The sequence below is a fragment of the Ceratotherium simum genome, chromosome 2 (genome assembly GCF_057802395.1).
Source record: "Ceratotherium simum simum isolate JZ-2026a chromosome 2, ASM5780239v1, whole genome shotgun sequence".
Taxonomy (NCBI): Eukaryota; Metazoa; Chordata; class Mammalia; order Perissodactyla; family Rhinocerotidae; genus Ceratotherium; species Ceratotherium simum.
In genome coordinates this window covers 40,090,738-40,104,742 of record NC_141901.1, presented here as the reverse complement: position 1 = coordinate 40,104,742, position 14,005 = coordinate 40,090,738, and the positions used below count along the sequence as shown (strand labels likewise).

At 47.6% G+C, this 14,005-nt stretch overlaps 1 protein-coding gene across 8 annotated transcripts in view; it reads right to left on the bottom strand.

Moving 5' to 3' along the window:
* ARHGEF11 (Rho guanine nucleotide exchange factor 11) overlaps window positions 1–14,005 on the bottom strand; it is a 104,396-nt gene that overhangs the window by 16,305 nt on the left and 74,086 nt on the right. For 6 of the 8 annotated variants that reach the window (XM_087441423.1, XM_087441384.1, XM_087441395.1 and 3 more), the window contains 10 exons: window positions 12,362–12,436; window positions 12,039–12,140; window positions 10,815–10,913; window positions 9,449–9,491; window positions 8,129–8,225; window positions 7,826–7,948; window positions 6,131–6,154; window positions 4,794–4,938; window positions 4,392–4,491; window positions 3,575–3,604 (listed from right to left, as the gene is read on the bottom strand). In XM_087441423.1, coding sequence (XP_087297549.1) covers window positions 3,575–3,604; window positions 4,392–4,491; window positions 4,794–4,938; window positions 6,131–6,154; window positions 7,826–7,948; window positions 8,129–8,225; window positions 9,449–9,491; window positions 10,815–10,913; window positions 12,039–12,140; window positions 12,362–12,436 — 838 coding nt within the window. The remainder of the gene's footprint in view (window positions 1–3,574; window positions 3,605–4,391; window positions 4,492–4,793; window positions 4,939–6,130; window positions 6,155–7,825; window positions 7,949–8,128; window positions 8,226–9,448; window positions 9,492–10,814; window positions 10,914–12,038; window positions 12,141–12,361; window positions 12,437–14,005) is intronic. The other 2 variants (XM_087441387.1, XM_087441411.1) reach the window with 1 other exon arrangement.

The window sequence follows — 14,005 nt, the reverse complement described above, 5'->3', positions numbered from 1 at the left end:
GCCCAGCAGACAGAGTAATGAGCAAGCATGGATGAGAACAGAAGGGGCTGAGAATCAGGAGACAGTTCTAGGCCTGGCCCTTCCACTAACATGCAGTATGGCCTGGGCAGTCACTCTACCTTTCCTGGTCTACTCTTTCCTCATATGCAAAATGAGAGGGTTTGGAAGTACATTTCTGTGGATACAGCCATACCTTGGGGATACTGTGGTTAGGTACCAGACCACTGCAATAAGACGAATACTGCAATAAAGCGAGTCACACGTATTTTTTGGTTTCCCAGTGCATATAAAAGTTATGTTTACACTATACTGTAGTCTATTAAATGTGCAATAGCATTATGTCTGAAAAAAAATGTGCATACCTTAATTAAAAAATACTTTATTGCTAAAAAATGCTAACCATCATCTGAGCCTTCAGTGAGTCGTTATCTTTTTGCTGGTGGAGGGTCCTGTAAAAACCCTCTGTGAGGCGCAATAAAGCGAGGTATGCCTGTATTTCTTTTGGCTCTCACGTTCTTTATTACAATGACTCTTCTGCCTGAAAATCATGACTAGGTTTTTCCCAAGAGCCACAAACAGGTTAAAAAAAAAAGCCAGGAGGACCAAAAACACAACTACATGTAATTTGGCCATGTTGTCAAATTTTATCAAGCATTTTTCAAATCTGTATTATTTTTAAAGTTCATTATTTCTATTTTTCCTTGACTCTCCTTCCTGTTCTTTCTGCCCTCGCTCCCTCCCCCCACTTCTGGTCTCTATCAATAAAGAATCAGACCCTTTATTACCAGTGAGGGGGTGCTTAGGAGGAACAGAGGAGGGATGTCACTCTCTGGCATTCAAATTCTAGTCTTTTTTCAAAGCTAAGACGAAAGAGAGCTGTTCTTGTTAAAAGAAGCAGAGAGGGCAGGTAAGAGAGTAAAAAGGCACACGTGGGCCGGCCTGATGGCATAGTGGTTAAGTTCGCGGGCTTCGCTTCAGCGGCCCAGGGTTCACAGGTTCAATCCCGGGCGTGGACCTACACTCCGCTTGTCAAGCCATGCTGTGGCAGCTCCCACATATAAAGTAGAGGAAGATGGGCATGGATGTTAGCCCAGGGCCAGTCTTCCTCAGCAGAAAGAGGAGGATTGGTAACAGATGTTAGCTCAGGGCTAATCTTCCTCAAAAAAAAAAAAAAAAAAAAGGCACATGTGATGCCACATTGAGACCCTGGAGAAGAACACGCATGCCCGGGGCTCAGTGGCTGTCATCTGCAAAGTCAACCAGCTCAGCTCCAGGTCCAGTGATATTAGAACAGGAGTTGGGCTAGAAATGCTGCTCTGTCTGAGACCAATGGGAAGGATAAGTGGGGTTAGGGAAGCAAGATAAATACCCCAGGGGGCTACGCCCTGATCCTAACCATACTAACCAGAGTTCCGTGCATGCTTTAGAGATTCTGATATCTACATATACAAACTTAGAAATCTCCCTAGGTATCTAAACTTGAGTTTCATAAGAAAATTTCCAAGCCAGAAGGAACAGAAAAACATTTAGCTGGTTTCTTCAAAGCTTACAACTTCACATCCTGTAGGCAGGTAGCTAGGGTAATATCTTTCGAAAACTGCCTAACAGATGACTGTGTGTGTGTTAGGAGCAGGGGCAGTCACCATCACTCCCATTTTGGAGATTAGGGCCAGATCTGCTTGTTCCAGACTGAGTGTGCATCTGGGCCTTGGGCAACTGCCGGAGCCAGGGCCAGCTGTGCAGCCACCGCCCTGGGCTGCCCTGGCCGGGTGACAATGGGGGAGCCTGGGAACATCCTATAACAGAAAGCCAGGCTGAGTCCACTGTTCCCTCTCCCATGGGCCACTTGGAAAATGCCCAATTGTTCTCGGGATATAGTTACACCCTAGCTGTGATAAGAAACAGGTGTAGCCCTGAGATCTGGTAAAACTGAATAACCCAGAGCAACAGGGGAAAAAACAGGTAGCAAGGAACACATTTTTAAAAAGAACAAAGTTGCACTGGTAGCCTTTGCTCTCCTTCCTCCATTCTCTGAATGACAATGAAACTAAATAAAATTAGATTAGATGTTACTAACAATCAGATACTATCACTAATAAACAGGGGCAACAGTTGATTCTAAGTGGCAAAACTCTCAATATTGAGCTTTCTAGCTTTGGTGGGTGTTTGGTCTTGAGATATGGATACAGATTTGTCTGATGTCCTGGGAATTAACACCAAACCAAACCACGAAATCACAACAGAAAGATCTGACTTAAAGAGACGGTAGATACCCAGCATCCTTATCCTGCCCTTGGGATCAGCAACTCCACCCTGGGCGTTCCTGTCCCTTCTCAGGCTGACACAAAGCAAGCAGCCTGGGCAGGCTGCTTGGTCTCTGATTGGGCTGCTTGCTCCATGCCTTCCTTGGGCAGGGTGGACAGGAGCAAGTACATGTTAAGAACTAAGGGCCTGGGTTTCAAGGCCATTCTTTTCTTTTTTCCATGTTTTATAAACATTTTTTCAATAATTCTTTATTTTCATTGTTTAAAATAGCATAATGAGTCTAGGAATTTAATAACTTTTTAATTTTGAAGATCATTATTTGTAATTGCCACTTTTAGATAAAATGAATTCTAGTCACAGAATAACTTGCTGATTGCATCCCACTACTATTTCTCTCCATAGATTTATTGTAGAACGTAGGAAATATTAATCACCTGACTGTATGCATATGGACCTCACTGAGGGGAAAGGAACTTGTCCAATTCTAGGTTCTAAGCTTCTCTGGGTTACTGTGTATTTTCTATCTATCTATCTATCTATCTATCTATCTATCTATCTATCTATCTATCTATCTATCATCTATCTATCTTAATACATAGATTCTAGAAGATATTAGGCACTCTAAGATAATTTAGGGTCCTTTTTTACCTGCTGAAGTTACACAGTGCTGGCAATTAAGAGTTAAAAGAAATAAAGGTGCTGTGCTAAAGGGCTTAAGCAAAGTAGACGATATAAATAAAAATACCCCAAAGAAAAATAGTTAGAGACCCATTATTTACTAAAAATCCCTCATAACCTTCAAAAATGAGGATTTTTATTATTATTTCAATTGAAAACAAAAATCTGAGGAACTTGTGCAGGATACTTCAATGTGTGAGGGTTTCCCTCATTTATATAGAACCCCGGACTTGGAGCCTCACTCATGGAGAGGTGAGAGAATTCAAGAGAAAGGTCTCAGGCTGCAGAACAATGTCGGGAGGAACTAGAAGGCAGCCCTCTGCCCAATGGCCGGGAAGGGCTCCCCATGCCCCACCCTGGGAAGCAGTGCCCGGCCCTGGAAGCCTGGCTGAGGCAGGTGGAGTCCCGGGTTAGGCCGGAAAGCCCCTTGGGCAGGGGTTTGCGTCACAGAGCAGCTTTTGCAACAAGGAGGAACATGGAAGAGAAGTGGAGTGAGGAAAGGGAGGGAGGAAAGAGGGGCAGGATAGGAGCAGAAGATGAAGGAGGAAAAGGGAAGAAGGGAAGGCAGGATTTGGGAGATGGAAACTCAAGGCTAATGCAAAGAAAAACCCAAAGAAAATGGTCCTTTTACCTTCCACAGGGGACAAGGGAATATGAAATGCTAAAAGAAAACAAACAAAAACAAAAGTAAACCATGAAAAGTCAAATTAATGTTTCAAGAGTCAAAACAAAAAGTACATCAAGCTGGAAAATGAAAGGCAGTGGCAAAAATCAGGGCTGATCTAACGGAGTCCCCTCCTTTCCCCCTTCCCCCAAAGGAGCAATTTCAGAAAAGGCAGCAGGCCCACCCTATGGCCTTCACAGATTCCCAAGGCTAATACTGGGGGCTTAAGATACTGACTGGGAGGGCCAGCAGCAATTTCCAGACAAATGACACAATGCTAGGGAGAGATCAATGACAGGATCAATGAGTTTTGGGTTACTGATGGCATTAGGGGAACCTCCAAGTCCCAAACCTACCCCCTTTCTGCTTAGTTCTGCTTAATAGTAACTCAAACTACCCATCAAGGGCCCATAATTGCTTCCAACACACGGGACCTCAGAAGCACAGATAAATCCCACGGATGAAGGTGAAGAGGGCATTTACTGTCAACAGAGCAATTTTGCCAAGGGGGAAAAATTCCTCAGCATGGCTGTTCAGTAGCTACAACTGGCTCTGAGTTCCTGGACCAGGATCCACGGCTTCCGGGGCTCTGAAGCAGTCATCTGTACCTCAGAGGGCCTGCACTGGCTGTGGCCAGGGGAGAATGCAGCAGCACTGAGAGGAAGCTGCAGTCTCCGAGTCTGGGCCTGCGGCTCCCAGAACCACAGAAAGACCCTCTGTCAACATACTGGTCTGTGAAGGGGCTGAGGTCTCTGCCCGAGACTGTTGCTCCCCGAATACTCACTGCTCTGGGATGAGCTTTTGGGCTTCCCGATGTACTTGAGGATGGGGTTTCGCTTCTTGTCCTCCAAGGCATCCTTTTCTTTCTTGGAATTGCTGCTCTGCTGAGACAAGAGACACTGGGGTTTAGAGAAGGTCCCAATACTCAGGCTTGGCCACTAATTATTCTGCCACTGTCCCCAAGACTGGCCCTAAACAAACAGCTGGAAAAGAGACTCATGCTTGTACCCGACCTAGCACATCTGCTCTGTCCTGGGTTTGGATGGAGAGCTGCTCTAGTCAGGATTCTCAGAGTCCACATCCCAAGGCAGCGAGATGAGCTAAATCACTGCAGAATGGCCTCCCCATCGGCCTCAGCGCAGAGACCTGCACCAAGAAAGGACACTGTCTAGGGCGGGTCTGTCACCTTCTTGGTCTTTGGGAAGAAGGGTAGCCACTTGTCCTTGTCAGGAGCAGACTGGGCCTTTTCGGCTGTGTTGGAAGATCGTGCCTCTCGAAGACGGATCCCGGCATGGCTCATGTAGGTATTGAGGGCGAAGTCCATGGGGGCACTGCGAGAGAGAGGCCGGGTGTGGGGGATCTGAAAGCCGAGTTATGTCCCTGCCAGCAGGCAGAAGGGCTGGAACCTTGCTTCAAACAATCTCCTCACCACCACCCGGGGTGGGCGAAGGGATAGTTATGGGGTCAGGGTATTCAGAGGAGGCCTGGAATACTCAAAAGGCACAGCAGGCAGAAGCTGGCTAAAGTCTTGGCCGGCAGGACTCCCAGGAGAAACCGTATTCTTTTCCTAAACAGAACTCTTTCTAGTGAGGGGATGGTGGTCAGTGGAAGGACATGTCAGTTCCCTAAACTGTAAGCAAAGAAGCCACGGGCAGGCCTGGAGGACCGGGTGAGGCCCACAGCTAACGTCCTCAGGCACACATGTGGGGGTGGGGGGCAGAGGGAAGGGAGAAGTGCCAACCTGCCTCCGCCAAGGTAGACTGCCTTTGCCACTCTTCCACCCCCCAATACAAAGAGAAAAAGAGATGAGGAGGAGCTGTCAAGTAGCTTCCAATTGCCACAAATGAAGCTGTCCAGAGCTCTGTGTTTAAAAATGTATTTGGCTCTCAATTCAGTAGACAGATTATCCACTTTGTGGATTCAATGCAGCCAATGCCTCAGCCCTGGCTTTCCTTCCCTCTTACACAGACTTCCCACCCCATCTCCTTTCCCTTATTCAGTGTGTGCGCGCTCAGGGAATGCATACTCATCTTAACATTAGCTGCTGAGAAAGAGAGATACGTACACAGGCTGCAAAAAAAAAAAAAAATCATAATATGTGCCCAGAGAGGAAACGTGTTATTCCCCAGCTCCCCTCTGTAGGTGCTGCTAACACAGGCTGACTCTATCACCGTCACTTCTTTAGGTGGTTTAAGAGAAAGAAGCAGCAAGGGAGACACAAGGCTAATTTGGCTGGAGAAGAGGAGGCCAGGTCTGCGTAGGTCAGGAGCGAGGGCAGCTTAGTGTCTTCACACTGAGCAGCAGACCCATGTCCCAGGCAGTGATCCCCAAGCACCAGGGCCCTGGACCTCATGGTCCTGTTGTGTTATGGTCACACAGACAGCTGGGAACTAAACTTGGAGAGACCATAGTCCTACGTGAGCCTACGATGCTAAGGACTCCCCTGTGATTGGCAGAGATGGAAGGCACAGTAGCTGAACCCTACTCCTTCCCACCTTGCAACCACACCACAGACTCACTCACCTCCTGTCTTCCTCGTATTTGGACCTGGAACAAAAGAAAGAACAGATGACTCAGACTGCAAAGGCAGAGGCTTGTCTGCCTGTGCAGAGCCTGGGAGGAGGGTAAGTTCTTTCCTAGAGGAAGGCAGGGTTGGGAGGGGAAAAGGGAGGAGTATGATAAAAGGCCAGACTTAGACTCTTGGTCTCAGCTCTGGAGCCAGCCTGGGGCTCAGGAGGTGAAGGACTCAATTAGTAGTGACGGTGATGATGATGATGATGTCCTTCCAGAGAAAAGGAGGGGGAATGTGGCACGTACAGCCTCCAGCTTGGTGTCTGCTTCAGCTTTTGAAGTTATTATGGAGGAAGAGGTTCCTCCCTGTGTCCACCCAGAACTACATTAGGAGCATCGGGCTGACACTGAGGCAAGAGGTGAGAGAGCATAGAAAATAGCTTGAGACCTGATTCAAAGAAATCTATTTAAAAGAGGTAAATGGCGGAGCCAGCCCGGTGGCACAGCAGTTAAGTGTGTGCGCTCCGCTTCAGTGGCCCAGGGTTCGCAGGTTTGGATCCTGGGTGTGCACCGACGCACCGCTTGTCAAGCCCTGCTGTGGCGGCGTCCCATATAAAGTAGAGGAAGATGGGCACGGATGTTAGCTCAGGGCCAGTCTTCCTCAGCAAAAGAGGATTGGCATCGGATGTTAGCTCAGGGCTGATCTTCTTCACAAAAAAATAAATAAAAAAATAAAAATAAATAAATAAATAAAAGAGGTAAATGGTAACAGCGACTAACATGAGTGTTTACTACGGGCCAGGCACTGTTCTAAGCTATTTACACGTATGACAAAAAAAAAATAAATAAAAAATAAAAATAAATAAATAAATAAAAGAGGTAAATGGTAACAGCGACTAACATGAGTGTTTACTACGGGCCAGGCACTGTTCTAAGCTATTTACACGTATCACCTCATCTAAATCACAAAATAACCCATGAGCATGTATTATACTCCATTTAATGAGATCAAAGTTTCATTGCTTTAAATGGAAACCACTACAAGTGGGGTGCCTCTGCTGTCAATAATCCCATATAATTCTGTGGTGCCTGTGACCTCAGAATAGGCTCAGTCAGGTTTTGCCTCGATACCTGGAGTGGTCAGTCAGCCATCTGACCACTAGGAAAATGAAGGCTCCAAAAGATTCAGGGCCTGGCTAAGGTCAGAGGGTTGTTTTCAAAGAATATTCCCTCCCTGTGTGATCTCATCTAGTCTCAGCTCCAGCCCAGATCTATCAAATGCCAGATTCATACATGCAGATGCCTACTCAAATCTCAAATCAGTTTGATGTTAAATCTGAGATCTTTTTCAGACATGTCCAAAACTGAGCCCCCTGATTTTCTACCACAAAACTGCTCCACACACAGCTGTTCCTATCTTGATTGATGGCACCTTCAGCTAGGAAGGGGAGCAGAAAGCACACGTGTTCTCATGTGGTTTGTCATAACCACCCAATTACTGCTGGTCGCACCAGGCTTTGACTCCTTTGAAATACCCGGCTGCCCTCAGCCTGAGAAATGCAGCGGGAGGGTGGGACTCTCTCCATCTTTCAGGGGAAGGAGAAACAGGTAAGAAGTGGAAGAGGGAGAGAGATCAGGGGATAGACCCACAAAATATGTCAATTTGTTCAGCATGTTCGGGGGGTGGGAGTGGAACTGGAGACTCACAAAATATCTCCCAGGGCAGCCAGCTGCTTCTCGGCCACTTGGCGCTCTCGGAGAGGGTCCCCATCCAGGTCCAGCAGGTCGTTTTCACCATACAGGCTGCCCAGCCCCAGAGTGCGCTTTGTTCTAAGCCAGAGAGACACAGAGAAAGAAATGTACCATCACCGTTCAACAGACAAATACCCAGAAGGAGTGAGGCAAACATACACATATAACAAGAGATACACACACATCATGGGAGAAAGAAAAAGGGCGAGGAGGCAGAGGGGTAGGGGAGAGAGAACAGGGGTCAGGGGGCTGGGCCACCTGTAGTCGTGGATCTGCTCTTGGATCTCTGGCAAAGCTGCCTCCTGAGCTTCACAGAGAATGCTGCGCACGTCCTCACTGTTCCGCAGGCGCAAGTCTGGAGTGGGAGCCGCGAGAAGACAGAAATGGGAGGGATGCAGGGAGGACGAGGTTGCGTCTGCTGAGTGTCTCAAAGCCTCTTAGCTCCTTGTGGCCCTGGGAGGGGAGGCTGGCTTTCTGCCCTCCTGTTAGCCAAAGGAAGTGGAGGCCTGGACCTACCAGGTCATTTCCGAATTCAGGACTGGAATCCTGATGTCCAAGTCCCAAGGCAAGGACAGAACATTTTTTGGATGTTCTATGCTCCATTAAGTGGAGAAACATTAAATCCCTTCTCATGGGAGGTGTCCAGATGCTTCCCCCTGACAAAGCACATCCCTCTGAGAGGCTCACTCTCTTCCTACTGCCCCAGGACCAGCTCCCAAGGGTGAAAAAGGCAAGCACTTCACAGAAACCCCAACTCCCCACTAGAAACTGGAAGGTCTCTCCTGTCCCTGCGTCTAGCTTCACTCCTAGCCGAGGCCCAGTCCCTAGGGGCGGCTGGTTCCCTCTCACCCTGCTTTTGAGCAAGCTCTGTTCACCCTCTCGCCTGTGCCCATGAAGCACCTCTTTCCAAAGGCAGCTTCGAACTTCTATCCTCTAGAAAGCTGCCTCTGACCCGCTTCTCATGCTGACATCCTCTTTATACTGCCTCCCTCCCCTTAGCTCTTTTACTCGTGACTTGAGAATGAGAAGGGAGCAGAGCGACCACCTAGCTCACCAGGCTCTCACTCTGGACCAGATGCTATCAGTATTAGTTAAGAAACATAAAAACAAAAACAAACAAACAAAAAAACACTCCGTAGATCCCAACTCTGAAGGTGGGATGGATTGAGGCCCTGGTTTCTGTACTTTAAAAAAGAGTTCCCCAAGGGATTCTGATGGTCAGCCAGGCTTAGGAATCCCTCATTGAGTCTTAACTTCCGCTTTGTACAGATGACCCAACTGAGGCCCAGAAAGGTCACGTGGAAGGTTGGTAGAAATGAGCCCCAGTCTCCAAACCAAGTCACATCCTCCTGTGACAAGCTCCACCAGGCAGAGTGAGCTCCCAGGCAGGGCCTGTCCCATCTGTGCTTGTCCATAAGCTACTGTGAGGAGTTCTGGAGGAACCGTCCCTATTTTCTCTTATTAGAGGACAGCTGCCCAAGGATGGGGACTCTGTTCCTTCTGTCCTCTGGAGCCTCCCGAGGGCCCAGGACAAGACAGACACCAAGAAGAGACTACTTGACCAACGAGCCAACTTACCAATTTCAGCCTGTAAGATCTCCGGGAGCTTTACTCTCAAAGGCTGAAAAACAGAAGAGTGAGGGCAGAAGTGGTGAGGTCCACACAGCCCACGGTACACAGGAGACACCATGCAGGTGCAAGGAGGGCTCTGGAACACCATCTTTTCTCCTTTTTCCCTACATCTACCCCACCCTCTTCTCGTCTCTCTCCAACCTGTATACCTGAATTCCAGGCTCAGGTTTTTGAGAAATGGAATCTGAGGCTACAGAGCAAGCTGGAACTATATTCTGAGGGTGGCACAGGCAGTTTTTCTAGGCTTATTTCAAGACATCAGGGTGAATGGAATGGAGATGTTCCAAAAAGTGGACTGGTGCTAATTTAGCAGCAAAGGAGAAAACTTTATTAGGCTATTTCACGGACTTTCCCTCCCCTTCACTCCCAAGGGAAAAGTGGCCTTAAGTTACCAAGGACAGGGACTCTGTCCCCTCTGTCCTCTGGAGCCTCCTGAAGGGCCCAGGCCAAGACAGGCACCAAGAGGAGACTAACTGACCAACAAACCAACTTACCAGAACTTGGTGAGCACAGCATCCTGGCTTTTGCTTTACAGGTACCTGACAGATGGATACTGGGATGGTTCCATAACAATCACAGGGAACACCTGGCAGCTCTAACCTCCTTACTCATGACCCATTTAAGGAGGCAAATATAAAAATCTTGAAGAAAAATAGTGTATTTCCCAATCTCATTAGTTCTAGTAGCTTACTGCCAGATGAATAAAGTCATTTTGGAATTAGTTTAGTTAGATCAGATTAGAAAGTCTAGGATGGGAACTCTCTGTCCTCTGCAGGCAGAGGTGGCACCGCCAGCAGGATCCTTGACATGTCTTTGTGAAGGAACTATGTCTGGTTACACAGAGCATTCATCTGCCCCGGACACTCTGGGGTCTCCTCTCTCTGAACTCTGCCTTTGGGCGGTATTAAGCAAGTCAGGCTGAGCTTCAGAAACCTGGGTTCTCCTCTTGGCTCACTGATCTCAATCATCTGATGTCTCTGGGCCTCAATTTCTTCGACCCAGGGATGGGCAAGGCAGGGAGGGGTGGGGGGAACAAGGGCATTGATCGAGGGAGAGTAACTAGGACTTGGTGCAATCTCCTCCAAACATTCAGAGAGGTGGTGTGTATTCTACCTTGCTACACTTGGAACAAAAGAGTACAGAGGGGAGATCCAACTTTAGAGAGTAGAGCTAGGAACAGAGGCCAGGAACCCTAACCTCTCAGCCCAGACTTCTCTTTAAGAACTTGTCTCCATTCAGCCTGAGTATCTGCACTGCTGAGTGGTCCAAAGAGTATATAATAAACTTGTAACCCAATCTATGACTGCCTTACCGCATTTTTATCTAGGAAAATGTTCCAGATATCTTTTCCCAAGATTCGGGAATCCTTGGGGTTTGTCTGCTGATAAACTTCTGCGCACAAGTAGAAGAGCTAGTAGGAGAGAGAAAATGGGTTAGAGCAGTGCTTCTCAATCAGGAGTGGTTTCTCCCCCCAGGAGACAACTGGCAATGTCTAGAGACATTTTTGATTGTTACACCTGGAGAGGTGCTACTGGCATCTAGTGGGTGGAGTCCAGTGATGCGGCTACATATCTGACAAAGCACATGACAGCCCCCCACAACAAAGAATTCTACAGCTCAAGATGTCAGTGCTGAGGTTGAGAAACCCTGGCTTAGAGTGTTCTAGAAGCCTATGATAGAGAATCCGTCCCCCGTCCACCACTTCCAACACAATCACTCCTCAACTCTGTAGCCTCTCCACACTTGATATTTTGTGCTTGTACTTGTTTCTACGCTGTTTTCTAAGTGTTCATGTTTTATTTCTCTTTGTGATGTGCCCGGTCTTCATTCAGGACTGCTTCTGAGACACCAGCACTGCGGACTTACACACAGGAGTTCAATGAATACCTGTTGAGCAAATGGATGTTGACTCTGGCTTCTAACATGGTAGAAAATTGTGGGGATAGTGGTATCCCCACAAAGAAAAAAACGGTAGTCCATGCCCCAGGCAAGAAGATTATTCTGAAGAACACAACATCAACCTCTCTCCTTCAGCCCCCTTCCTTTCTAAGCAAGCAGCTGGGCAGAAAGAGAGAAACTGGTAAGGCTGCTGGCTCTGAGCCCTGTCCCAGGGCACTCCGGCCTCCATTCCCTCACAATCCTTCAGATGGAAGACCCTTTATCGCCTTGCCCCTCTGCCAAGCTTTCTTGTAATAACATCGTATATTTGCAAAGGCCACTCTCAACTCCTCACAGTCAGTCTGTATCCACCTTCATTCAAAAAACTCTAAAAAGACCATCTTCTCCAAGCTGACCAAGAAAGCTTGTTTTCCTGGCCTCCCTCTTCCTCCTCTTCCCTATGCTATCAACGGAGTTACCAGTGAAGAATCCCTTCTGCCTAAGTTGCATCTTCTTTTCTACTTTGTCTCTGTCCTTGAGATGCCTGATGGTGCCCACAGATCTGACTTACAACATCTAGAAAGCAGAGACAGAGGCCAGAGACTCTCTTTGCCAGGCACAAGCAGGCACTCAATCAAGACTGACACTTCTGACTTACCAGTGGACTAGGGTCTGCCTGAGAGAAGATGTAACGTAGAAAAACCCCCAGATGAGCTGGCCGTGACTTAAGCTTCTCAAGATCCTGGAATATGATGTCACTCTGGAAGGCAAAACGATGAGAACGGCTGGGGGACACAGAGGCAGGGTACAGCAGCACGGTCTGTTCCAGCTTAGCTCCCATGTTACGTGCCTTCCAGGGTTTAAAAACTGTGGCTCCCTCCCCCAAGCTCCCTCACAGCTGGTCCTAGTCAAACTGCTTCTAGTCAAGAGCAGCTGGTACGACAGAAGAATGATGAAAGGAGAAAACCAGGAAACCGTTACCTCGTTGTTGAAATAACCCGGGTCATAATCTTCCTCTGGGCCAATAATTAAAGGCTTTGGGCTTTGATCTACACCCTGGGGGAGAGAGTCAAGTTGTAGAGAGGCGCAGTTAGCGGACAGGAGATGCAACCCCCTCACTGAAGTCTGTTTAGTAACAGCGTGGCTGACAAGGAAAACCACACAGGTCTGGTAAACGTTGGCATCTCACTCCCACCCCCAAATCTCAGAGAACAGCAAAAATGATTTCCACTTGCAGGAAGTCAACTGCATCTGGGTGGGGCAGAACAGACTCAGGGCAGACAGGTCACATGACATATGAAGATGGGAAGTGAGAGAAAGTGCCCTCTTCCTGTTTGTGAAAGACGTAGGGAGGGAGTGTCAGCCAAAAAGATAAGAACATAGAGCTCCTGCTGGGCTGTTGGGCTGGGGGCTTTCTCGTCTCCTTAAGAGCGACTCCCCACCCCAAACACACACCCTCCTAGTCTGGTGTCTGAGGCAATGCCATTCCACAGTTCCAGTGCAGCCAGCAAGCACTGCGCTTGGTCTCTGTCCGAGGAGCGCCTAGGAGCCACCTCTACCTCCTTGAGCAAAAAGGGATGGAGCTGACCTTTCTCCAACACCATTTTCAGCATTTCTCTTGCCTGCTAACAATCTGTGATAGATCCCCATTACCCGTCTAAACTCCCAACTTCTTAGCTTGGCTTTTCTTTCATTCCCCCTTATGCCAATTATAATAAAAAGCTAACCATAACTAGTATGTTGTCGATCAGGGATGATGTGAGACTTCATATTGCATCGACTTTTCAGATGCTTCACTGGACAAGCCTTTCTCCTGAAGGTTCCTTGAGCTTTTAAAGCTTTTCTACCAATTATATTTTTCATTCAATTTAATCCCATCACTTGCAGTGCTTCCCCAACAAGGGTTCTCTCCGGAACCCAGCCAGCTTCTTTTTTTCCAGGCCTACAATACCCTCCTGACCCACTTTCTCAAGGGGCTTTACCTGATAGTTCCTCCCTGACACTCCTCACTCCTCTTTGTTCTCCTGGATATTTGGGCATATTCTATGCCCAGACTCACTGAGTCACAGAACATGAGAGACCCAGAAGGCATCTCAGAGATCAGAGTCTAGCACTCGTTTATAAATGAGAAAAGTGGGGCACAGAGTGACTGAAGGGCGCTCCAAGCTGTGGAGTCAGGCCTGATATGCTGTATTTGTATTTCTCGGACGCATCCTGAGCATCTTCCTCTTCTGTAACTCCCTATTCTCTGGATCCCTTGGGTCCTGGATCCCCAGGGGGAGTTGGAGAACCACTTTTGGCTCTACCTGGCTCTCTGGTGAAACCTGAAAGCACTAGCATTTTGCTTATTTGGGAGGAGGATTTGTTTTTTAAAGTCTTTACAAATATATAGTTTTTCTGATTACACAAGCGGAATATGCTTATTATAAAATCAATCAAACAATGCAGAATTAGATAACAGAAAGTGAGAGTTTCTGTGATTCCCTCCCCCTGCTGCTGACAGTTTCATGGCTGGTATAGGTTTCCCCCTATACTCTTACTAACATAGTATTATTAAGAAACTGGAACTATATTTGCGCTTATCACTTAAAAATAGCAATTTAAATAGTTTTCAGAAGATGAACA